Here is a 25,093-nt window from a genome sequence, read left to right as displayed (position 1 = left end):
ATTCAAATAGTACCTGATTTATTTATTACGCATATTTACGAGCTGCTTTAAGATGAGGTATATAGTAGAATCAATCCGATTCAAAAGAAAGAAAAATCCTTTGGAATTGATCAAGGAGAAGTACTGAATTTAACTCGTTGCTTTCCATCAAACTATTTACTCGTCCCTACAGGATAGTACAGCTTTCAAGTCAAACACCATTCTTTCCGAGCGCCGCCCCGCAGAGTCGCCGCCTCCGCAGAATATCGCCGTGTCTCTCGGCCAACTCCTCCGCCGCTCCTCCTCCACCTCCACCTCGCCGCCATCGCCGCCCTCACTCCGTGCTCCTGGTGTCCGCTTTCAAGTGAAACTCCATTCTTTGTGAGCGCCGCCGTGTCGCTCGGCCAACACCATGTCTCGCCTCCACTCGTCCGCTCCGATGCTCCTTCTCCACCGCCGCTCCTCCTCCACATCCACCTCGCTGCCCTCACGCCAGGCTCCCCACGTCGCCCTTGCCGCGGCCACGGAGCGCGCCTGCTCCGGGACGCTCAGCCCTCAGGACGCACACGAGGTGTTCGACGAATTGCTCCACCAGGACACTCTGGTACCAGCGGGCGCCCTGAACGGCTTTCTCGCTGCCCTCGCCCGCGCGCCGGCCTCCACCGCCTGCAGCGACGGCCTATCGCTCGCCTTCGCCCTCTTCAACCGCATGCCACGAGGCGATGGCGCGCCGGTGCCGCCGCCCACAGTCCACACGTACGGCATCCTGCTCGACTGCTGCTGCCGCGCGCGGCATCAAGACTTAGCGTTTGCCTTCTTCGGCCACTTCCTCAGGGCGGGCCTCAAGGCAAACATCGTTATCGTTGGCATCCTCCTCAAGGTGCTCTGCCGCGCAAAGCAGACAGATGAGGCTCTGGACATGCTGCTTCACAGGATGCCGCATCTGGGCTGCGTGCCTGATGCCATCTCATACAACACGGTTATCAAGGGTTTATGTGATGATAGCAGGAGCCAGCATGCGCTCGAGCTACTCCGGATGATTGCAAAACAAGAAGCTGGCTGCTCCCCTAACGTGGTGTCATATACCACGGTTATCCATGGATTCTTAAAGGAGGGTAAATTCAGCACGGCAAGCAACCTATTCCATGAAATGGTGCAGCAGGGCGTTGTTCCTAATGTGGTGACATTTACCTCGATGATTAATGTGTTGTGCAAGCGTGGAAGAAGCAAAGAAGCTAGACAGATTCTGGATTGCGCGATTCTGAAGGGCCTCAAACCGAATATCGTGGCATACTCTACCATGCTTCACGGGTACGCTACAGAAGGAAGCCTCGTTGATATGAATAATCTCTACAACTTGATGGTAGGAAGAGGTGTTGTACCTGACCAATATGTTTTCAACATATTGATCAGTGCACATGCTAAGTGTGGATTGGTGGATGAGGCCTTTCTTATCTTTGAAGACATGCAGAAACAGGGAGTGAAACCGAATGTTGTGACCTATTTAGCCATGATAGATGCGTTTTGCAGAAAGGGTAGGATGAATGATGCTATTCAACAATTCAACCAGATGATTGATATGGGGGTACCACCGAATATACCGACTTACAGCTGCCTGATTCAGGGTTATTGTACACATGGTGATTTACTGAGAGCTAAAGAATTGGTTCATGAAATGAAGGAAAAAGGCATCCGTTGTCCTGGCGTTATGTTCTTTACCTCAATAGTGAACAACCTATGCAAAGAAGGAAGGGTGACAGATGCACAAGATATCTTTGACTTTATGATACATATAGGTGAGAAGCCCAATGTTATCACATTTAGTTCACTGATTGATGGATACTGCTTGGTTGGCAAGATGCAGATAGCATCTAGATTATGTGATGATATGGTATCGATTGGCATTCAGCCTAATGCCATTACGTACAATACACTTATTGATGGATACTTTAAAGCAGGAATGGTGGATGCTGCATTGACTCTATTCAGAAAAATGTCATGTATGTCAACTAAACCGGATACTCTTACTTATAACATCATAATGGATGGATTATTTAAGGCTGGTAGAACTGTTGCTGCAAAGGAAATGTTCCATGAGATGGACAAAAGTGGAGTGAGATTGTCCATTGATACATACAATATAATTCTCAGTGGGCTTTGTAAAAATGGTTGTGCCGATGAAGCAGTCATGATGTTTGACAAGTTGCGAGCAATGAACCATAAGTTTGATATTAGAAGTCTAACTATTATAATTGATGCAATGTTTAAAGTTGGAAGAATAGAGCAAGCTCAGAATTTGTTTGCTGCAATACCAGCCAAGGGATTGGTACCTACCGTTATAACGTACACTACGATGATGTCAAACCTTATAGAAAAAGGATTGATAGAAAAAGCTGACAGTATATTTTCATCAATGGAGAGGAGTGGTTGTGCTTCCAACTCTGGTATGCTAAATATTATTATCAGAAAGTTACTGAATAAAGGTGAAATAGTCAGGGCCATCAATTATATGTCCAGAGTTGATGGGAAAAGCATGTCGCTTGAAGCTTCAACTATTTCCCTGTTGATAACTCTCTTTTCAAGGAAAGGGATATACCATAAGCACAAAGATTTGCTCCCAGAAAGGTATCAGTTTTTGGAAGGAGACATCCACAGTTGACATGTACTTAAACCCTTGAAAGGCATGCTTAAGATTTTCATTGCAATGAGTCATTTCTGCTGGTACAAGAAATGCAGGCTGCTGCGAGTACAAAGTTAGTACCTGATTCTTTATTCTCATATTCCAATGTGTTGAAATTATGGAATGTGAACTATTGATGAATTAGTAAGAACATCATTTTTTATATTGTTTTTTGTTTTCGTAGGATGATCAGAGGTACAACTGATTACATTTGTTACAAAAATGGCTTCTGGTGACTGGTGGTGATTGTTCAAGGTATTGAAATGTGTTGTTCCACAAGATGTTTATTTTTTTGGTTGTATGTTAGTGATTTGACAATTGTACATGAGCTGAATAGTAGCACCCTGCTCTGCCATCATCACATTGCTCACAGAGCTGGAGAATGACATCATAACCATTGGGTTCCAGACAAGCTGTAGTGTGATTCTTTGACACCATGGGACGCTCTTTTCCTGTGTTCTTCGTCAAGAGGGAGGCTAAGAGAAAGCTATTTAATCTCGTGTACACCAATCCTGTGTTAGTTCTTTGTTTGGTTCTGATGAACTAGGACTGGGCAATGATTCTTAGAGTTAGAAGTAGACATGATTGGAAGACAACCTTAAGTTATTCTGCATGGCTGCTCTGGATTCGCATTAGTGCCATATTACTGGGGTTTTAACCATATTAACTGCTCTGAACAAATATACCAAAAGGTCAATCAGGGTCACTGATGAGGTGGCATGAAATTCGCCACCTACTCCCATGGCTTGTTCACACTTGACACTTCAAACGAAAATACATTAGGCTTGAGAGATGATTGAAAACTTCAAGAAAGTTCTAATTTGCATACTAGCTAACACTCAAACCATGAACTGGAAAGGCTCCGGGTGCTTGCCATGCGCCTCCGAGTGGACGGCCAACTTGGTGGACCGGCAGAGCGGCCGCGTGCTGGTCACCGCCTCCTCCATCGAGAAGCCCCTCCGGGACGGGCTGGAGTGCGGTCGCGCCTGCAACACCAAGGCCACCGCCGCTGTCGGCGAGGTGCTCGCCATGCGCCTCCGGGTCGACGGCCTGGCCAGCGAGCCCATCCACGCCGCCGCCGCCAAGGAGGTCCAGACGAAGGGCTTCAAGAACCGCACCAAGGTCTGGGCCATCCTCAACGCGCTCCGCGACCACGGCGGTCAACCTCCGCGTCGACGACGACGGTGACCACCGCCGGCATGTCTGACTGACTGACAGGCAGGCATTAGTGTTCAGTGCGTTCCTCAATTCTACTTCTAGTTCTGTTCTGCTGATGTTGCCTCAAGCCATTATACTTCAGTTACTATTTGAGTGTACCATGTCATTCTGCTGATGTTGTCTCATGCCACTGAACTGTTCTAGTTCTCACCTCTCAGTTAGTTTAATACGGAGTACTACATGTTAATGCTATTTAACATGGAGAATTGGCCACCTATAGAGACACATGATACATATTGTTTGCTGTGTTGCAAGGTCACCACTGAAATTTATTTAGCTTCTATGTAAACAGAACGAACCTTGCAGTCTACCTGAATCAGATTTTTGGTCAAGTGTAGATGATATGCAGTGACAAATATACCAAAAGATCTCGCTGCTATAGTGGCATAGAGTTTACACCCCATGCCCATGGCTAGTTCACACTTCAAACAACGGTACATCAGGCTTCAGAGGTGCATAGAAACTCAGGAAAGTTACCATTTGCATACTAACAATAAGGGTTTACACCGACCATACAATGAAGTTTAATAGCGAAACCATGAACTGGATATGCTCAGTCAAATAGCGAGCAACCGAGTGATTCAAGTTTCTCGTACGCTTTGAGCTGACTCAAAGCACTATCTAGCAGAGTCTTCTTGCTACTGCTGATCACTTCCCTGGACTGTCTGAGCTCATACTTGGCCACAGTCAGCTCGTTCTTCAGGTTCTTGATTTTCAGCGTATCCCTGACCTTCTCGAGATCCCTGATCTTCTCTTCAATCAGATGCACATCCTCATGGTCAGACCAAACTCCTGATGGTGCTAGAGCACAGGACACGTTATCTGGTGATGGTGGAGCTGAAGGTGCAGTGTGCCCCATTCTTGAACTGCTTCCCAGAACCAATATCATTTTCTGCAAGCAGATAGTGGTTCAATTAGAGGTGTGGAAATCACTTTGGAAATACGAAACCTTTTTGTCATGTTTCTATTTTTACATGGTTTTTTTTTCCCAATACCTTTTCATCATGTTCTGTTTCATAGAGTTTGATCTTTTGTTCCATCTGTCTAGCAAGCAAGCACACAGTGCACATGATCACTGTGGAAATAGGTAACCAGAACCAGTCACTCTCTGAAGTGTTAAAAAACTATCAGCCGTTCAAGTTCAGTTTTTGACATGTGGATTATCAGTTCTTACATGGCTTTTAGCCCGATATATTTTAAGATTTGATTACTTCATGCCCTTTGATATGTGTATTTTCTATCTGCTAAGCACAAAATAAACATGATCCTTCTTGCCATTTTTCCAGTGGATACATTCATTTGTAAAGCCAAGAACATCACAGTAACGCTCTTCATTCTGCCCTAGTAGACGAGGGTAAGTACCTGATTACGATTCTCAACTGGTGGATCAGGGCAAACGATCTTGGCATCCTTCATTGTCTTCCTCTTCAGCCACTGGCGAAGCTCCGCCGGATTCACCTTCCCTGCCACAGCAACAACCCCAGTGTCGACATCTCCCACCGATCTCTCGACTCCTGTTGAACCAAAGGAAAAATCAGGCAAAACGTTCCAAGAAAGAACAAATCAAAGAGGGGTCAGGGAGGCTGCGTGTACCTTTGAAGCTCCCGATGGAGGCCATGGCTTTCTCGACCTTGCTAACGCACCCCATGCACCGGCACTGCATGTCAACCTGGAGGCTGAACTGCCTGTTCTCGGCTCCGTCCTGCGAAGATTCAAAAGCTATCTGGTTAAGGTCTGATGAGAGCAGCAGAGTAACATGAATGGATCAGAGAAGAAGAAGGTGAGAGCTTCGTCACCGTTGCCATGGCTGAGTTCAGACTTGAGAGGTTGCAAGCTTTGGTTGTGCGGGGACTGGGGAGGGTTTTGAGGAGGTCGAGGGTGGTTTAAATACACAGTGTGATCACAGTCGAGTTGCTGGTAAACGGGTGCCACTTATTGCTGATTAACCGGATTGGACGGCGCGAAGTTCCATGCGGTCCTGTGATGAATCAGAAGAGCCACTCCAAAACGGATTTCTAGGATTATCATCCTGTTCACATTAGTCAATCAGCGTTCTGTAATCCTCAAAGGTCAACATTCTTCCTTCGAGAGGAGAGATCATGTGTTTCCATTAACTTAATTGCACTTCTTGACTAAATTTCGTATGCATATTTTTGCTCATATAGACTAAATTTTGTATATGCATCACCCGCGATAATGGTGACACGAGATTCCACTCTGAATCGTGTGATGAGAATGAGACTCTCTTTCTATTTTGTCTTTGACAATCAACGGGTGATTATTTAATAAATCTGAATTAAAAAAAAACGCTAGAAAGGAAGAGGCGGATCTAGGGTTCCACCCTAGCCGTTGTCGCCATCTGCTTCGTCTCCTCCGTCTCCGGTAGGGAATCGACGGGTCCCCACCTCCTTTGCTTGCCGCTCTGGCAGCGGAAAGGTGTGGAGAACTGGAGACCTCAGACCTGCTCTCGACGCTATATCAAGGTCCCTAAAATTAGAGTTTGGTCAACCAGTAGCGACATTATGGTGGCTATGGCAACGCCGTCCAAGACAAGAATAAGGTATTCCCGCCTCCGCATCCACCTCGTCGGCAGCGATCTCGTCGGTATCATCGAGGAGGGTGGGGAATTGTCTTATCGACGCTTCCATGGAGTGGTGGATCTCGGTTAGTCTATTTGTGCTGCAGGTTTGGTGTTACAAGATTTGGATCAAATGAAGGGTTCAGTGGCGACGACTTCGGTTCTGGGGCGCCGTTCCTTAGGGGCACGCGTACGAAGAATTCCCGACTGTCATCACCAACGCCAGGCCGGCTCCGGTAGGGGAGTGGCGACATTGGTGCGTCACCGGCTCGCTCTCGTAACGGTGGTGGTTAGGTTGTCCAAGAACCTCAGTGTAATTTTTATTATCTTTGAGGTGTTTTGTACTCTTCGTGATCTTCTATAGAAGATCCGAATCTTTCTCGCGAAAAAATAATAAACCTGGACTAGTTTTTTTTTGAGCAACAATAAACCTGGACCAGTTTTGTTTTTGTTTTTGAGCATCATAAAGCTGGACTAGTGGATCAGGGCAATGTGCATTCAGTCACACACGACCAGCGCTCGGAAAAAAAAGTATATCTTTCACACGGCCCAAAATGAGCACATTTTAGCCCACGTTTGCCATTTTTACGGTTCTCCTCATCTACGGGCCCATTAACGCTTCAGCCCATCAAAACATATGGCGTCCTCTCGGAAGTGGGGAATTGGGGAAATAGCTAACAATGTCTCGCCGGCGGCGGCAGGGCTCCGACTCCGACGGCGAGGACGACAGCTTCCTCTACCGCTACCCGCTGCCCACCTCCGCCGCCGCCGGCGCTTCCGGCGCCCACGGAGGGGGCGGCAAGCCCGGCAGGGGCGGCGGCAGCGGCTCGGGCGGGCTCGCGCCGTCCAAGTCCACGGTGTACGTCTCCAACCTGGACTTCGCGCTCACCAACTCCGACCTGCACACCCTCTTCTCCCGCTTCGGCAAGGTCGCCCGCGTCACCGTCCTCAAGGACCGCGCCTCCCGCCGCAGCAAGGGCGTCGCCTTCGTCCTCTTCGTCCGCCGGGAGGACGCCGCCGCCGCCGCCGCCGGGATGCACGGCAAGCTGCTCAACGGCCGCACCCTCGCCGCCTCCATCGCCGAGGACAACGGCCGCGCCGCGCAGTTCATCCGCCGCCGCGAGTACCGCGACAAGTCCCACTGCTACGAGTGCGGCGGGGAGGGCCACCTCTCCTACGAGTGCCCCCGCAACCAGCTCGGGCCCCGCGACAGGCCGCCGCCCTCTAAGAAGTCGCGCCGTGGCGCCGGCGCCGGACGCGGGGGCGGTGGCGGCGAACGAGACGGGCCCTCCTGGCAGTCGGACGATGACGACGGCGTCGCCGCGGCCTTCGAGGACGACAGGTGGGCGTCGGTGGTGGACACGAGGGGAGAGGAGGAGAAGGCGGCCGAGAAGACGGCCGAGAAGGCGGCGAGGAAGGAGAAGCGGAAAGGCTACTTCAGTGACGAGAGCGACGAGGATGCTGACTGAGTTTCTTCAGACTGTGGTTTCTAGCCTTCTTGTGAGATAGTGTCTTCTGTATCCCAGTTTCCATGGATTTTTATCAGTTGATCAATGAATAATTTCATGTTGCAAACCTTGTCTCATTACCTGTGCCCACGTTTCTACAAGCTTGTTAGGTATGAACAATTTCCCTGGTTTGCTTATTTTGACCTGCCACAATATGTTCATTCGCATAAATAATTTCAATTTTTTTTTTTTACATCTCGCTTATGCTTGCATTGTTCTGTTTAGGATCGTGGAGAGTGTAGATTATTAATGAACTAGTGCCAGTGTCCTGATATCCATGTTTTCTTGATAAGGACTGTATTTTGCTTCCTGTAGCTTGTCGCGGACTATAAAAGGTTGCTAGCAGTGTGTGCTCGGTTGAATTCCATCTGTAATATGCATACCCCAGTTGCCTTAATTTGCCCTCTTATATCTGTGTGCTGTGAATCTTAACCCTCTCGGGTTAGCCCACCATATTGCATGAGGAAGAATTTGGTGCAGCAAGTCATCGTGCCAAGACACTAATAATCTAAGAAACACAGAGGCAGAAAATGTTATAAAGTACAACTTTTGGTTAGCAGTTAGCATATTTGAGTCTATCTCTTTATTTAAATTGGAGCCATATTTGAATATTTCTCTTTAGTTTAATTTATAAAGTAAAGACGCAGTTCATTTCTTGAAGCCGTACTTCTCACCATCTGATGAAAACAGGTCATGCTCTGTTATAATCGTGCCTGCTGTCCATTCTGCTTGTTCTAGTTGATCACAGGGGTGTTTCACTTTGTGGATACAAGTACAACTATATACTTGCATCTTGTTCACAATTGCATTTCTTCTGTCCATTTCAATATCTGCCCTGGAACTTTTGGGCACCTCTGTTTGATACTGACGCCCTGGAGATCCATATAGATGCACCTGAATTCTAATGTTACGCTTGGCATCAAGTTGGAGACACGGTCTGCCTTCTCTCTAAAGGACAGTTTGGCTTAACCTGCATGTCTATCCTTGAGACTCAAGAAGTGGAGGACCCCATCAAGTGTCTTATGGTGAGCTTGGAACAAGAGCAGTTCTCAGGATATGGCAAGGCTGTGAGTCCTTTCTTGTTTGCTCGCAGGCTCATAGTATGCACAGCGAATCATACACAGGGAATTCGCCACTGCCATCATTGTCGAAGTCCTTGGTTGCAATGGTGCCACTTGAGGTCACTCTGCCATTATACTTGATGCAGTATTGACACTTGAATGTGACTTCAGCTTATTATTGTTCTGGTGCTAAATTGTTAAGAAGTAATGACTTACCTTTTTGCATTAAAGAGGACAAGAATTCACAACAAGCTTTCATGCAAGATTGTGGAACCGAGCCTGATGAAAATATTGACAATAGTGTCAGGCAACTTCCATTGGTTGGTCCCTGACCCTCCGGTTGATGGCCTTTAACTTGACAGGGAGATATCTGTCAGTCAAGAATGAATGGTGTTTGAAAATGAGCCGTTGATATCCTGGTTGGAGGACCTAAGTATAAATCTGACAGTGTAGGGATGGCCTCCCATTGTCCCTCACTTGCTTTCTCAATGCTACTGTGTTTGGTTTGTCTTTTGGGATGTGGAGGATAGGTGAATTTCAGTACATGCATGTCTCTAACATCAGAGGTCAGTAACGAAAGTTTAGCATGTCCTGGCTGATACGCTTGGAAGGCTTATGAAAACGGCTAAACCATAAACGACAAATCAACTAGAGAAGTAAATCTCAGTCATCTGAAATGATTTTGTTGCATTTCTTGTACTTTATCTTTTGGAACCATTATCTCAGTTCTAGAAACACATTTTCAGGAGATGATATGATGTACCTTCTATGTTGTTTGACCTTATTGGTGGATAATGTAGAGGTATTATTTCTAAACTGTCAACTTTTCAGTGAGAAATTATCCATCAGATCTGTGAGAACAGTTGTGTTGCATCCACAGATGTAGGTTTTTCCATACTTGTTTGTATTGTGGTTGCATCTACTTATGCATTTAGTATGTCTAATCACTAAGCTACATACTTGTTACTTTTCTTATTCCAGTCGTGTAGTTTGGATCATCAACAGGGGGGACGATGAAAAATAAATTGTTCCATATATGTTCCATTCTTGTTCTCCAAACATCTCAAAATTACTCATCAGTTAATTACAAAAGCACATGAACTGGTTATTTTTAATGTCAGTTGCATTTTAGGCATACTAACAGGACAAACTTCTTTCATGCTCAAAGTTGCTAGATCACTGATGTAGTTCAATCTGCGTATTGATATCGACCATATAGTTGATAAATTTCGAACTTCTTAAAGAAAACAAATGTAGTCTGTACATTGTCTTTCTCAAGAGACACTTCATGTGGTACGAGTGTACCGTACATATTTAACTTTTTCAGGAAAAACAAATTGAACAAAATATCCTAATCCTCCAATATCTAGAACTAATCCAGAATAATTACTGCAGAACTTTTTGTTTGAAAAGCAGAGCTCCATGCCCATTGAATGATGAAGCACGCTGAATAACTCGAAAGCGTTGGTGCTGGTAACTTGGTTGAGGGGTTGAATGCTGTAATATCCTCTGAAGGGAGCACTGAAGTTGATCAGTAATCAGACACAGGCCATTGAGGATTATTGCACATCAACATTCCAAGAACCAAAAGGTATCTGGAGCAAACCTTACATAGATACATTTCACCATATCAACTTAATCAAGTTGGACTGTCGTTCAGAGTTTGGGGCGCATCAATGAGAGTATTTACAAGTCAATGCATGATTTTTTCAGTGTATCCTAATTTTCAAAACTGGCTTTCCCATAGTCAAATATTCTAATGTCATCAGCAGCTCCTAACCTCAGAATCAAATCAAAAGTTAATCCATCATCATAACTAGGTGTGGTAATGCTACTTGGCACATAACCTGCGGTACCAAGAATTCTTTCTGGGTTTCCCTGGGGTAAAACCAAGCACTGCTTCTTCGTAGATTTCTAATTAAATCTGACAAGCTTGTGAGGCATATGGTGTCTTCATGACAAACCAGTGTGACCAATAGTGACCCTTGTTTCTGGGCTAGCAACTAGATGAACTGAAACTTTGACAGTTTGGATATTTGCTAGTTTATATACATGAAGGCACTCTTGTAAATCTGCATCACATGTCATCAAGACCCACTCTGAATCATCATCCAGGTACTTAACAATCATAGAACTTGTGTCTACTATACCCAAACGTCTTGCCATCTCCTGCTTCAGTTCTTGAAAGCCTAACTCAGGCTTCAATCTGAATCTGACCTTTTCTGAGCCAAATGTGGCCTTTACTCTCATATCTACATCCGTATTCTGTTTGGGGGGTGATAGGCTCTGAGAATAATGCTGTCCGCCTATAGCCTCTTGATTACCATTATGAGAAAGATCTCTTGGTGCCTCCTGAACTGAGAAATGTCCATTTAATGTGCCATTTTCTGTTTGCAGGGTCGGGACGGGGCTGTGCTTCATAGGACTTCCAGACTTCATCAAATCAACCCCATACGATGGTTGATGTTGTGTTGCTCCACCACTGCAGGACGGGCTTGAATCAGAACTTTGGCTGCATGATGAATGTGAGTGTGAGGTTGATGGTACATTGTTGCCTAGCCTGTGGTGTTGGTGCTTTTCAAAATCGTTAAGATTGGTCTGCTGAGTTGGAGGAACTGTGATGCTTGCTGACAAATTGTTATCAGATGATACAGGGGTGTTTGTGAGATCCTTGTACAGGGTATTAAGTTGGAAAGCCGTCTCTCCTCCATGAACCGAATCGATGATCTGTTGCAGCTTTCTTAGAGAATGGTCTACCTTCTTGATCTTTCGGGATGGCCAGCGGTTTATGCCATGGGTCCTGCATATTCTTTTCAGAGTGGTAGGGCACACTGCGTAAGAGAAAAAAGTATGGTGAGTACATATCCGGTCAACCTGAATATAGTTCTTCTTTTCTTGTTTGTTACTAAATCAAAGATATGTGATAGTGCAAGTATCTTTCACACACAAAGTTTGATCATAACTTGGGAGACATGAGTTTTAGGTCCTATTTCTGGCAAGTTTGTCTTACATAAACCCTAATCTGTATATTGGAGGCAATGCACCAATATTTCTAACTCAGTTATATAGTTGACTGTTTTGTCATGTAAAGTTTCTGTTAGCTGCAAGCAAATGAATATATTGACTTACGATACATTGATCAATCTAAGCCTTGTAGTACATCTACTAACTAATTGTAGATAGTAAAGTTATCTGTTATGGAAGTTCTTGAGAGTTGAGTCTATTGTTTTATACTCATTTAGTTTCTCCTTATGTTTATGTTACTACAAGTGCTATATATAGGGCGAACTATCAATAAAACTTTTCCTTCTCTTTCCCTTGAAGAGAAACAACACAAAGCACTTAAAAGGGTGATAAGAATGTTCAGCTCTTGTTACGAGAGGTGCATGTGGAGGTTAACTTTCTTGTGCATGCAAAAATGACAATGTGGATGCAATATTATCTTATTGAGCATTCAGGTTAGTATGATGGCTCCATGGCTTGCATTACTATAGTTCAATAAATGGTGGTATCTACTAAAACAGTAACGTATTCATAGCTAAATCTTGCATTTATTTGAGGAGTTATTGTCGCTCACCTCCTAGGCTCTTTGCTGCATCTTTCAGGCTACCAGCAAAGTACTGCCGAAGAACCTGCAAGCTCACAGTCTTCTCCGTCTTTGTGCGCCTTTTTCCTTTGCTGCCTTCTGCTGATGTCTGAATGCCAGCTAAAGACGAACTCTGCCCTCCATGGATACTTTGTTCAGCTAAATCTGATTCTTTCTGTGAATACCCTGCTAGACTTGTCCAAGATGCATCCTCTCTATGTTCTGTTGCTTTGTCTCCAAAGGACAACTCAACTTTGTTCTTCCCCTGGGGACCAAACGAGTTCAGCTCATTCATTTCAAGCATTGCCTCATCCTCCATCTCCTTGTCTGTAACCACGCGTAGAGTTTGGCAAGCATTGCGCATGGTGCCCGACAAGGAGTCCAGTACTGCCTTCTGCTCCTCAAGTGCTTCACACTCAGTTGGCAGAAAGAATTCCAGCACGAAGTCCGCTGTCCCGGTGCGTGTGCACCTCAATCGGATTGCCACTGCACCTTTTAAGTTGAAGATCTTCGCATGGTGAGACAATGGGTATTCCAGTTTTGTTGAAGATCCAATGTCTGGTAGGAAGCATGGCTGGTTTGTGGTGAAGGCTTTCCCCGCAACCCCTTGCCCACGCAGAAGGTGGTGGTCAGAGCAGGCGTCATGGAAGTTCTGCATCTTCGGATCATTGACGTAGGATGCCGCGTCAATGGTGGAGATGCAGTACCTGTAGTTTTCATCGGAGTGGCGGCTGCCCCCCTTCCCTTGCTGAGCACATGTGACCCAGGTCTGAGCTAATGGGAGCCTGTGGGTGATGCAGGCTGCTCTTAGGACTTCCAGTATCTCTGGCAGAGCATCTCTGTAGGAAGCACTGTTGAGCTGGTTGATAATCAGCAAGAGCAGACATGAAGTCATGAGAAGATATCAGTGCCATTATATCATCTCGAGGTATTTATGTACATTTACTGTTAGTTGTGTTAATGCAGACCATAAGTTGACAAATTAGTATTTTACATAGACCCTCTGCTTTCACAAAATAATAAATGTGACGCTATACTACAGAACTGTTATTTAACCTTCTCAAGTCTCAAGGACTCAATACTGAAAACTAGTTCAATTTTCTCCACGAGACCATGATGGTTGTATTATTACTGGTTCATCTAACTGGACTGGAGACAATGAACCATCTGAAAAGCCATCTCATACAGTAAGATAACCAAAAAAGGAAACAAAGAAGAAGCATTTATCTTCTCTTTCTCCTTTCTCCTCTCTGGTGTGTCCTGCTTTATTTGGTGATCTAACACTGATTGGGATGCCACGTAAATGGCCAATATTGGTTAAAACGCTTTGTAAACCACTGCTAATGGGGTGATTTTTCTGAGTAACAAAATTTGGGAGGTTAAATAAAAAAAATTGTACTAGAGGGTCCAATCTAAACTTTCATGAAAACAGGAAACAAAAACTCAATGCTCTGATGCAGTAGTATTGAATTTATTTTGCTGCCTACCTTTGCGCGTGGAATGCTTGAAACTTGTGTGCTTCTCAGGTTAACTGCCTGCAAAGAGAATGGCCATCAAAATATTTCAATTCTAGAACAAAAAAAAAACTTGATTGTTTCGTATTGTAGACAATAGTTGTGTGAATTACAGGTTACAACAAATGTGCTCTTTCTGCAACTATACTTGCTGCATACTGATGTTTGAAGTTTCAGGTTAAGTGAGGCATCAATACCTGGAGAGCAGTGCAGATGTTGTTGATCTCAGATGTGAAGTTGAGCTTCTGTTTAGTCATGATCAATTCCATAACACCCAAACACGTGTAGTTCCCCTGCTCGAACACCGGAAGCCCCATCGTCCCATGGACGTTCAAGGACTGGGCATCGTTCACCCGGGGGTATTCATATCTGGTGAAGTAGCGAACATCTGGAGACCACTCGGGGAGCTTGCCAATGAATACCCTCCCCGGGAGCCCCACCGGCACCGGTGAGGACTCCGATGCAACATCTGCAGAGAACGTGTATCGTGTCGACACATCCCTGAACCGTCTGAGGCTCTCAGAGCTCTTGTCAAGAGAGAATGGCTGCCCGGTCGTTGACAACACCAGCTGCCCATCGTTGCCTTTGACAGGCAACCACAGCTGCACGAGCACATCGGTGTCTCTTTGCGTCTCCTTGATGAATGCTAGTGCTTGGTCAAGCCGTTGCCGGAAGGTCGAGCTTGGGTGCATCCAGGTGTTATTTGCACTTGTCGGCGGCATGCTGGTGGTGGTGGCTGTGGCATCTGAGAGGAAGGTGGAAGGAGAAGCAAAGTAGTTGGACGAGCGCGAAGCGTTGGTCGCCACTTCAAGCCAGCCGTTGTCACCGGAGAGCAGCTGCTCCAGGAGATCCAAGTCAACCGCAGCACCCTCGGATGACGTGGTGCGCGCCATGGAGATGCTGGGCTGGGCGCCTCTTCCGTCTTCCATACAGGTAAAGCCTCCTTCAGAACCTGATCACACAATTTGACACCATAATAACACTGCATCAGTGTTTAGAGCCATGAAAGATAGGTAGTCTTAGAATTGATGATAGCAAAATAGCATGCAAGTCAGTCACAATACTTGTCCTCTCCTGTTGGGAATCAAGAAGCATAGTTGGATGATGAACATCTTGGGTGAGCCAAGAAATTGAGGATGGGAATCTAGGGAAGATCTTTGTGTCAGATGTGCTGGTGTTTGGGTTGCAGGGTGCGGGTGGTAGGCGAGAACACATCATTTTCTGCAGAAAGGAAGCAAAGAAAGAGATTGATAGAGGTAGTAGCTGCTCACTGGTAATCGTGTGCCTCCCTTCTGGTCATGAAAAGAGAGTCTTCCCCTCCCTCTCTTCCTCCTAGCTCGGTGTTAGCCAGCCTCCTCCACCTAGCAGCAAGCAGCTCTAGAAAAGGTTCGGTGCTCCACCAGAACGCCCCCCACCATTCATTCCAGAGGCGCGCCTCCGCTGCTGAATCCTGCTTGCTGCTGTGAGATGGAAAAGGAAAACTAGAAATTGGCTATGCTTGTCGTGGCCTGGCTTGGCCTGTCCTCGCTTTGTTCCTGCCTTTCATTGTCTGGCTTTGTCGTAAGAACAAAGCCTGTGGGAGCCACCCACAGCATTTCCATTTTCTTTATTTCTTAGAATCTTTCCCTCTCACTGAGGGGCCCCAGCGCCACACAGGAATCCAACTATACCCACTTCTAGATTAAAGTCAACTTTGTGGCTAATTATGTGGCCTGAGAAGGATACCAGCATCTCCAACCAGTTGTGTTTAATGGGTCTTACGTCATCTAGATGCAGCTAAACAAATAACGCTAGAACGTGTCGTATCTGATAAGTCCTTCTAATTCACATTTTTATTTAAAGATCATTTATACCGAGCTATCTTCCGCTCTTTCGCAATACCAGTATACCATGGGTGGTTATATGGCAGGGATAAACCAAGGAGGGATATTTTGCTAAACAGAACTAATTCTGTCTATTTCCAAAAAGCATGGAACTGATTGTATTATTGCTTTGTTTTTAAGTAGTTGCTTATTGCCTTGCTGCTCTACATGTGTATTGATGTGGCATTCTCATAGTAAGTTTTTAGGACATTATTGTGAGATCTTTTAGTTCTACAGAGAGTTGTGACGGTTGCTGATGTGACCATTCAGGAGGTTTCCTATGTTAAGCTGGTGGTGGAAACAGTCCTTATTGGTTAGAGGGCCACATGCAAGACCACTAAATTGTAGGCCACAAGTTTTACATCAGTGATGTCATTGCATAGAGGGGATCAGGGAGGGTGCACTAATTGGAGATTCCAGTATATAGTTGTGTGGGGTCTAAAAAAATTGTCATCACTATGCAATGCACGGGGAACCACAGATTCCGGTACAATTATCTGGAAAGGTTGGGAGTTTTAGTATCTTCCCACCACCGTTGCGTACACACGCTACATGATTCCCCTCTAGCAACAAATTACATCATGACGAGCTTAAAAAAAAATCTTCAAAAAACAAATTACATCATGAAACGTAGTCTTTGAAAAAATTCTGTTGGTCTTCAAAAACTAATTACAAGAAAACTTGTCCACTGGAAATCCTTTTGCGATGATTATTGCATTTGAAGATGCACTTTCAGCTGGCAAGTAATTTTTTCTGTCTACATTGAAACTAATAAAGGATTGCACATTTCCAAATGTTTTTGTGTAGAAATGCTTGTATACCTTCCTGTAAGAATGCTTAAATAACAGAAGAATAAATAAGATATAACACTGACAACTTTTTTTGTCGATAGTGAGGAAATTTCACAGATCCTGAATTGAAATATGAGTTGCTGACTGTCTGGCACCAAACTATTTTAGCCGTAGATGCTTTATGAGCTAATAGAGTTTCTTTTCTAGGGATGACAGATACACTTGCATAATTAAATATGGACTGTTCTTGTCCCCAGGATTGCATCTCGTAAAGCTACATTTGTACGGCTGGTTACGTATCTAAATAGGATTGGTTAGTGCATTAGTTTAATCATCTTTTTTAGTTAGATCTTTACCTTCTCTTGTTGTATATGGTAGTTTACTTGGGAATATTGAAAAGGAAGGAAGTTGTTCGAAACAAGTATCAATTAATTAGCTAAATAATGGTGGTTTAGGTGGAGACACATGTGATCCCCAATACCAAAGTTCAATTGGGAAGGTTGATTATGGTAGGACAATAGATTTTTCTTCCCGAGGTTGTTCCCCTTTGGGGAAGGGCTTTAAAGATTGTCAGAATGTTAATTTGTTACACATAATATAATTACTTTGCTTGATTCCTCTCATGGTAACGTGCTTCTGCGCCCTGGTCAGGGACGAACGCATTAGAATACACTTTGATTCATTATTCCATGACATGTCCAGGAATCTCGATGCCTCTTGGCAGTGCAACGAAGGCACCACCACCACAATACAACTGGAGCTACTTATAAAATTTTGAACCTTTCTCTTCCCATTTTACATCTGAATCTGCTCCTGTTCTATTTTTTTTTTATAAAAATCAAAGCGTAAATTGAAATGAAGGTTAGACTAGCTCACTTTGTTCGTACTTTGATTTCTCTCATTGAAAATTCTAGGAGCATAGAAGTACACCCATTATTATTTTTGTATTCCTCTGAACTAATCTGTTTTCTGGTGCCCACATGCGCTTGTTTATGTCAGCATTTGTTTGCTGCTGCATACATATAGTTGCTTGGATCAATATGAGAAGACACTAGTTGCAAGCCAGCACAAACGCTCATCTATATGTTATAACCTGACATCACTCGGAAGAAAACAAATGGAGTGTCCCACTTTTCTCTGCTTGCTTTCCCTCCTAAATATAATGGTTCAGTCACTACCCTATAGCCCACCCACTGCTAATAGATCTATTTCTGCCTGTCTCATACACATTTGACCAAAAGCTTTGCTCTTCTTTAGTGGCATGCCAACACACATCAGCTCCCCTCCACCAGCTATGGAGAGGTCTTCTTAATTCCCCACCAATCAGATACCGGTTTTGTTGTTAAAATTCTCCAGTCGGTGGGCCCACTCTAAAACGTCTACCTAATGCACTGGGGCCCACGAGGAGTCACCTCCAACACGGATCCAATCTCGGCGTTGGAACATGTAAAACTAATATTGATGCCATTGTTGATTAGCAGTTAACTTTGCGTGAATGATTTGCATTTTCTGCTGTGAGTTTCAGAGGCTACACCACTTCTTAGTATTCTAGTGTTATATTGAAGCTGTTCAATAACGTTGTACAGTCGTTGTACTTGTTCAGGGCTGGTGTTCAAGAAAAGACTTTGCTCGGCAATGGTAGGATCAGTTATTATCCACGAAAAGAACTGGCTGGATCACATTGTTAATCTAGACACGCAACTGCGTTGCACGCACTCATAGAATCTGACAACTAAGCTGGAAGCTGTATCTGAACTGCATCTTCTCTCTGGGGATTTGGATATCCTGAGTCAAGGGAGGTGATTCGTGCGTGATTATAATTGGAGTTCTGCTCTATCCTCTATGTGCCAGGAAACAGTATCCACATGGAGCTAGGTCGTCAGACATGACGATTGAAGGGATCTCGGAAACAAACAGCCGCCGAAAATTTCTTCATTCCTCTGACTTTGTGGTGCCAACAATGGTATGCTTGGAAGCTTAATCTGATCTTTATGGTGTCAAGAACGTAAAAAGTCATAGAATGGTGATTATGATTGAAGTACCTGGAGGCAAATGCTCAATTCAGGTTACCTAGGATTCAGTATGTGAAGGAATAGGTACGGTATGGAAGTGAGGAAGTCCAACTATCTATTATCTTCCCCAGAAGGTGTAATGTCAACTTCCTGTAGATGATGCTACTTCTCCATATTACTGGAACTAGTTATGGGAAAATAAAGAATGTGACAAACTACTGGATAGTTACAAGGCACACTCACTCTTGGGCTGCAAAAATTTCCAGGAAAATCACATGCAGATGATTGAGTATTATGTGCACCAGTAAACTTCCGCTTGAGATCTACATTTTTGTGACCTGTATAAAAACAACCCTGTTTCACAGATCTGTACCAGGGCTGATGTGCATAAATATTATGTGCTGGTTAGGAGGGAGCATGCATGTCCTGATCTGTCTTAAGAGATAAACTTGTTATCAATTATGCTGTCATCATCATTAGGTGTACATATATTAGCATCAATAATGAAGCATCTTGGTCAAATTAGCAGCATTTGTTTTCCATTTTGCTGCCAGGGTTCCTCGCACCATGACGCCACCGTGCAATTAAACAATATGCACCAGACACACGCACAAATAATAGTGGTACAGACTACGTCAGTGCAGCAAAGCAACTAGTTGAATATACTGGGCAGAGATTAGGGTGGTTTGAGAATCACATGCACCATTGTTCAGTGTAACTGGGCAATGGCCTGGGATACCAGTCTAAGCAGGTCTATTTGGAGTTCATAAGTTACATTAGATTAGTCCCTTCTTTACAGCACTCGTGTGCTACAATCACACGCTCTTTGCACTCCCGGAGTGGGTCGGTTGAGCTACATCAAGCCTCCGAGGTATGCATATCAACTTATTCTCGAGAAGGGAAGAATGTCAACCATATTGCAGCATTCAGATGGCAAAAGCCCGTCAGGAACTTTATGCAGAGACATTTAGTTTCGCTCGTTTCAACGGCGGGGTGGGAATGGCTGGAATGGCAGGCGCATAGCAAATGTGGGCTGTGTTGGTACTGATGGATGATCAGCGGGTGGAAGCTTGCCAAGTACATTCAGAGATTTCATCTTCTGTAGCTCCTTCCCTGAAGAGAACAGGAAATAATTAATCGTTAACAGATTCATGATGAAGCAAACTTGAAAGAAGAACACAGATTCTCAGACCAAACCGCAGGTGCATATGCGAAAATACAATTAGATACCAAACTGAAGCAATATTCCAATGCGAGTTCAAGGCTGTAAAAATCAGATTAAAGAGTACCTTCTTCAATCAAGAGATTGACTGCTCGTTTCTCCAGCTCAATTGCATGCTTGCTCCGGCCAACAGATGACAAAGAGTGGAGCACTACAGTTGAGACACATGACACAATTTGTTAGATAGCAATTGTGTAACTGTTGAAAACTAAGATAAAAATAACTTACTGCGAATATATTCTTCCTGTCCTGATTGCTCATTGTTTTTCAAGAATTCCTGCAACCGGATAAACCTCTCTTTCCAATCTTGATTGCTTGATCTTTGCAAACTGGCCGGACTACGTGTTGTAGTAGTAAGTACAGCATCACGAGACGCTGTACTAGTAGCCGCAACATTACAATGTGCCATACTAACAGTTGTAAAGTTCTGAGGCACTGCGGCAGACACAACATTGCGGTGTGTTGGACTAGCAGTATTAGCAGCTGTAAAGTTCCGAGGCATTGCAGTAGACACAGCATTGCGCTGAGGTGGACTAGCAGTGTTAGCAGCTGTAAAGTTTTGAGGCATTGCAGTAGACAAAACATTGCGCTGAGGCGGACTAGCAGTGTTAGCAGCTGTCAAGTTCTGAGGCATTGCAATAGACACAATAGTGGACTGAGGCGGACTAGAAGTGTTAGCAGCTGTAAAGTTCTGAGGCATTGCAGTAGACAGAACAGTTCGCTGCGGCAGACTAGAATTATTAGCAGCTGTGAAGTTCTGAGGCATTGTAGTAGACACAATATTGCACTGCGGCAGACTAGAAGTATTAGCAGCTGTGAAATTCTGAGGCATTCCAGTAGACACAATATTGCGCTGTGGCGGACTAGCAGTCACAGCAACACTAGGCTGAGCGGAAACCTTTCCTGGAGATTGCTTCCCAAAAGAAAGGTTAGCCGGCAAACTTGCAGAGTGCAAAGCAGGGATGGAAGCAGATGCAGCAGGAGATGCAGAAACAGGAGCTGATTGAGTATTAGGCACACTGCTCTGACGCTTCAAACTTTGTTCTTGCGGTCCACATATACCAGGTTTCTTCGAGCTCAGAGAATTAGCGCTTTCTGCTCCAGAAGTAGCGCCCCCTTTGCTTTGGTCGGTTTCAACCTTCCTGCGCACATATACAAGATGACCATTTGCCCCTGGGTTTCCTGGTGCATAATGATTGGCTGGGCTCAAGGGGCCATTAGGTTGTGGCCTCTTGATGCCAACGGTCTCAGCAGCTTTGTCTTTAGGAAAAGGAGGAGCTCTGGCTTGGTGATTAACAGCAGCATTCTTGGACTGCTTAGGTGACTCCCTCAATGCTGCCTTTTTCTCCGAAATTGAGTGTGGGTTGTCACCAGCAGGCATGGTGCCTCTGCGAAACTGCAGCTAATCAACCTGGAATCAAATATCTACCATCAGCAGTGAATTTACAAAGTAGGCAGTATGGCCCAGAAGTATGAATATCAGCAGCGAACCAAGTCCAAGACACATCATCTTGTCAGGTCCAAATACAGCACTTAAACTCTGTAACTTTTTTTGCCTATATCTGTTGTGCAGTTCCCAGCCACGATCTAATGCCCACATCACGATTACTCGATCTTTGCTTATGCTGTTATCCAGAAAATACTACTAGTATGGTTTTAAGTTCAGAGCACGGACGAAGAAATCATCATACATTACAATATAGCAAATAACAATTGGCTTCTTCTTGTACCTAACTGGGAGTCTGGGACAAAGAGTTTCAGATGTATCTAGCAACTGACAAAACGATATAGCTGTACTGGAAGCTCTGATCAGTGTATCCAGAAGAGCAATAGGAGAATGTGGAACATATCAAAACACTTGCTAACATGTAGTGGCATGCACACCCTTTACATATCATTCGTAGTTTATGCAGATTCAGCTCACTTGGCTTATAGATGATACTCTTTAAAAAAAATCATCTATGCATATAGTGAAAAGACCCACTTCGTCTACGAAATACAAACATGTCACAGCTAAGCACAAGATGTCCACTTCGCAGTCAGGCCAATGCGACGCATTATTATGAAAGTGAAGTGGTGCTTGCAGCTGGACATTTTGTCCAGAATTGCGATGATGCAGAATTGGTGCGAAGCACTCGCGCGCGTGTGTGTATGTGGCCGGATTCAGGATAGCATCCTGAATCAGCAATAGTGGTAGCTGCAATTCAGGACAATGGCCTAAACTATCCAGAGTTAGCTCTACCTACAAAGATAGATTAGGATGGTCGGAGCAGACATCCAAGGGTGGTGTGTTGCCAAGATAATAAATTATGTCTCTCTCTCTTTAACCTAACAAAACAAAATGCTTATACGTTGTCAGGAATGATACCAAGATGTCGCAAATGACAGCCAACTCATGTCAGAGCATCCATTCCAGGATGACACCGAGTTCACACGCCCTCTCCGACCCAGAGAAGACGAACCCCGGACAGAGGGTAACCCCCCGCCGACGGCATTCCAAGAACCGCGCCGGCGTCCGGCGCCGCGAAATGGCAATCGGATCGGGACGGAGGGCGAGGTCGGGTTGCGGAGGGGAGGAGACGGGATTCGGGTAGTCAGCTCACCTGGCGGCCAGCGGGTCGGCGGGTCCGGCCCGAGGAGGAAGAAGCTAGGGTTTATCGGAGGGAGCCCGTGGGGTTGGGGGAGCAGCTGCAGTGGGTGGACACTGGACTGGAGGAGAGTGGAGCTGCGCAAAGGGACAGGGAAGGTGGTTCGGCTGGAAGGAAGCCGCAGTAAGTGAGCACAATCTGGGCCTCTCGGGCCTGTGGAGAGAGTTCTGGCGTTTTGCGGCCCGTTTTGTGGTTTTTTTCTTGTCTCTGTTCCGGAAAAGGATTTTTGCCAGCTAAAAAAAAAAGTGAATCCGGTGGAGCTTCGCCAATGGCTGAAGAGGAAGACAAGGAGATCGTTTCCCCTGATCCACCAGTTGAGAATCATAAACAGGCATGTTGTCTAGTGCGGCACAAAATAGGGCTCCCTGTTGTTCTCTGTTTTACAAATGGATGTACTCACTGGACAATGGCAAGAAGGATCGTGTGTAATCTGTGCTTTACAGATTGGTACTAGTACACAGATCAAACTGCATGAGACAAAATCTTGAAAGATATTGGGTTAACTAGTACACTGTATTGGGTGCTTGCTAGAAGGATAGAACAAAGATCAAACTGTATGGAACATAAGATGGTGAAAAGGTATTGGGATAAAAAAACCATGTAAAAACACGCACCAATCTGCAGGTCCAAACACTAAACTTGCATTGTTCAGGGAGTGACTGGGTTCCTATTTCCACAACGATTTCCACACCTCTAATCAAACCACTACTTGCTTGCAGAAAATGATATTGGTTCTGGCCTTCTGGGAGGCACTGAGGCAGTGCAAGAACTGGAGACACTACACCTTCAGCTCCATCACTTCCCGAATTTTTTTCCTGTGCTCTAGCCCCATCAAGAGTTCAGCCTGGCCACGAGGATCTGCATCTGATCGAAGAGAACATCAGGGAGCTCGAGAAGGTCAGGGATATGCTGAAAATCAAGAACCTGACCAACGAGCTGACTGCAACCAAGTGTGAGCTCAAACAGTCAAGAGAAGTGATCAGCAATAGTAAGAAGGCTCTGCTAGATAGTGCTCTGAGTCAGCTCAATGCATACGAGAAACTTGAATCACTCGGTCGCTCTCTGTTTGACTGAGCCTATTCAGTTCATGGTTTCGGGTTTCGCTATTGTACATTAATACTCTACTCTATGTCTCTATGGTATATTCAAGTGTAAACCTTCTTGTTAGCTAGTATGCAAACTGAAACATTCATCAAGTTTTCATGCATCTCTGAAGCCTGATATATTGTTGTTTCAAGTGCCGACAAGCCATGGGAATGGTGTGTAAATTTCCATGCCACTACATCAGTCAGTGTCTCAGAGACCCTACTTGATCTTTCCGTGTAGGATTTGTCACTGTATATCATATAAAATTTTACTGAAATGTGATTCAGGAGCACCGCCGAGTTTGTTCTGTTTAGATAGAAGCTGAGTTTCAGACTTTCAGTCACCTTTTAAATTTGCAACACAGCAAACTACATGTATGCATCATGTGCCTATATAAATGGCCAATGGTTCATGCTTAAAAACAGCAACATGTGTATTAAGCATTTAAGCCAGCAAACTACAATTGGCGGCTTGTGGCAACATCAACAGAGTGACATGCTACAGTCAAATCACTCAAATTGAATGTCTTGAGGCAACATCAGCAGAACTAGAAGTGGAATGGCTGGAAGGAACTCACTGAACACTGATGCTTGCCAGTCCGTCAGACATGCCACTTATGGTTGCCATCATCATCAACGCTGAGGTTGACGCCATGGTCACGGAGCACGTTGAGGATAGTCCAGACCTTGGTGTGGTTCTTGAAGCTCTTCTTCTCGACATCCTTGGCGGGGTCAGCGTGGATGGGCTCACCGCTCACGTGACATGCCATCCACCGGGAGGCGTGCGGGGTATTAGCTAGTTAATATAGAAGACTACCACCATATGGTTTCTGAAATTCTTCTTTCCATATAGTTTATTCTCGATTAGTCTCCTTTCAAAAAAAAATTCTCGTTTCAAAAAAAATTCTCGATTAGTGATGGCTCGGAGATAAGGTTCTGAGAGAAAAGTGGTTAGGGAACCATGAACAATATCTTGCTTTGTATAATATCATGCGTCATAAAGGTGATATCTTAGCTAAGTTTCTTGGAACTTCACCTCCCGATGTGACGTTTAGACGTGATTTTATTGGTCCAAGGCTAGTATCCTGGAATGATTGGTTTAGCAATTAGATTTTGTCCATCTGACGCTAGGACCCAATGAGCTTCATTGTAATCTTCATCGGAGTGGTAAATTATCTATACATCCTATGTACAAAGCTTTATTAGAGTCAGATGTGCAATCAATAATAATAGGAAAATTTGAAAGATGAAGATTCCGCTTAAAACTAATGTTTTTTTGCGTGGTATCTTCATTGAGGTGTAATTTTTACCAAAGACACTAGTAGAAAAAGAGGCTTCCATACGACCCA

At 44.7% G+C, this 25,093-nt stretch overlaps 4 protein-coding genes, 1 long non-coding RNA gene and 1 pseudogene across 8 annotated transcripts; 4 read left to right on the top strand and 2 right to left on the bottom strand.

Moving 5' to 3' along the window:
* Positions 1-879: 879 nt before the first annotated feature.
* LOC124654630 (protein Rf1, mitochondrial-like) lies at positions 880-3,282 on the top strand. 2 transcript variants are annotated; one of them, XM_047193622.1, is made up of 3 exons: positions 880-2,732; positions 2,844-2,914; positions 3,033-3,282. In XM_047193622.1, the coding sequence occupies exon 1, from the start codon at positions 899-901 to the stop codon at positions 2,636-2,638; it is 1,740 nt and encodes a 579-aa protein (XP_047049578.1). In that variant the 5' UTR covers positions 880-898; the 3' UTR covers positions 2,639-2,732; positions 2,844-2,914; positions 3,033-3,282. The 2 variants fall into 2 exon arrangements, with proteins under 2 accessions (XP_047049578.1, XP_047049577.1); XM_047193621.1 differs by having other exon boundaries at positions 2,844-3,282.
* A 223-nt stretch (positions 3,283-3,505) lies between these two features.
* Positions 3,506-3,866, top strand: LOC124657545 (annotated as a pseudogene).
* A 3,263-nt stretch (positions 3,867-7,129) lies between these two features.
* LOC124651201 (U11/U12 small nuclear ribonucleoprotein 31 kDa protein-like) lies at positions 7,130-8,030 on the top strand. The gene has a single exon (XM_047190329.1). It carries the CDS (start codon positions 7,136-7,138, stop codon positions 7,922-7,924), a length of 789 nt encoding a protein of 262 aa, XP_047046285.1. The 5' UTR covers positions 7,130-7,135; the 3' UTR covers positions 7,925-8,030.
* Positions 8,031-9,288: 1,258 nt separating this feature from the next.
* LOC124651890 lies at positions 9,289-10,602 on the top strand. The gene is made up of 3 exons (XR_006987524.1): positions 9,289-9,680; positions 9,771-9,826; positions 10,420-10,602. It is a non-coding gene; the product is annotated as an uncharacterized LOC124651890 (long non-coding RNA).
* On the bottom strand, positions 10,241-15,615 carry LOC124651889 (protein NLP1-like). Of its 3 annotated transcripts, XM_047190907.1 has the most exons (6): positions 15,396-15,615; positions 15,189-15,268; positions 14,322-15,076; positions 14,098-14,145; positions 12,602-13,469; positions 10,241-11,855 (listed from the first exon to the last, which is right to left on the bottom strand). In XM_047190907.1, exons 1-6 carry the CDS (start codon positions 15,422-15,424, stop codon positions 10,978-10,980), a joined length of 2,658 nt encoding a protein of 885 aa, XP_047046863.1. In that variant the 5' UTR covers positions 15,425-15,615; the 3' UTR covers positions 10,241-10,977. The 3 variants fall into 3 exon arrangements, with proteins under 3 accessions (XP_047046863.1, XP_047046862.1, XP_047046864.1); XM_047190906.1 differs by having other exon boundaries at positions 15,189-15,614; XM_047190908.1 differs by lacking the exon at positions 15,189-15,268 and having other exon boundaries at positions 15,396-15,614.
* Positions 15,616-19,357: 3,742 nt separating this feature from the next.
* On the bottom strand, positions 19,358-22,721 carry LOC124657973 (protein PRRC2C-like). The gene is made up of 4 exons (XM_047196429.1): positions 22,615-22,721; positions 20,240-21,422; positions 20,079-20,162; positions 19,358-19,902 (listed from the first exon to the last, which is right to left on the bottom strand). Exons 2-4 carry the CDS (start codon positions 21,390-21,392, stop codon positions 19,772-19,774), a joined length of 1,368 nt encoding a protein of 455 aa, XP_047052385.1. The 5' UTR covers positions 21,393-21,422; positions 22,615-22,721; the 3' UTR covers positions 19,358-19,771.
* Between the last annotated feature and the right edge of the window lie 2,372 nt (positions 22,722-25,093).

Source organism: Lolium rigidum, chromosome 5, assembly GCF_022539505.1.
Source record: "Lolium rigidum isolate FL_2022 chromosome 5, APGP_CSIRO_Lrig_0.1, whole genome shotgun sequence".
Taxonomy (NCBI): Eukaryota; Viridiplantae; Streptophyta; class Magnoliopsida; order Poales; family Poaceae; genus Lolium; species Lolium rigidum.
This window is presented reverse-complemented; position numbering and strand designations above follow the sequence as displayed.

Coding starts and splice junctions, on each gene's coding strand:
- LOC124657973 (XM_047196429.1), bottom strand. CDS start 21,392: ATGCCTGCTGGTGACAACCCACACTCAATTTCGGAGAAAAAGGCAGCA. Junction 20,163..20,239: donor ACAGGAAGAATATATTCGCA/GTAAGTTATTTT, acceptor TCTCAACTGTAG/TGCTCCACTCTTTGTCATCT. Junction 19,903..20,078: donor CAATCTCTTGATTGAAGAAG/GTACTCTTTAAT, acceptor TGTTCTCTTCAG/GGAAGGAGCTACAGAAGATG.
- LOC124654630 (XM_047193622.1), top strand. CDS start 899: ATGCTGCTTCACAGGATGCCGCATCTGGGCTGCGTGCCTGATGCCATC.
- LOC124651889 (XM_047190906.1), bottom strand. CDS start 15,342: ATGATGTGTTCTCGCCTACCACCCGCACCCTGCAACCCAAACACCAGC. Junction 15,077..15,188: donor TTCCCAACAGGAGAGGACAA/GTATTGTGACTG, acceptor TTGTGTGATCAG/GTTCTGAAGGAGGCTTTACC. Junction 14,146..14,321: donor ACATCTGCACTGCTCTCCAG/GTATTGATGCCT, acceptor TTCTCTTTGCAG/GCAGTTAACCTGAGAAGCAC.
- LOC124651201 (XM_047190329.1), top strand. CDS start 7,136: ATGTCTCGCCGGCGGCGGCAGGGCTCCGACTCCGACGGCGAGGACGAC.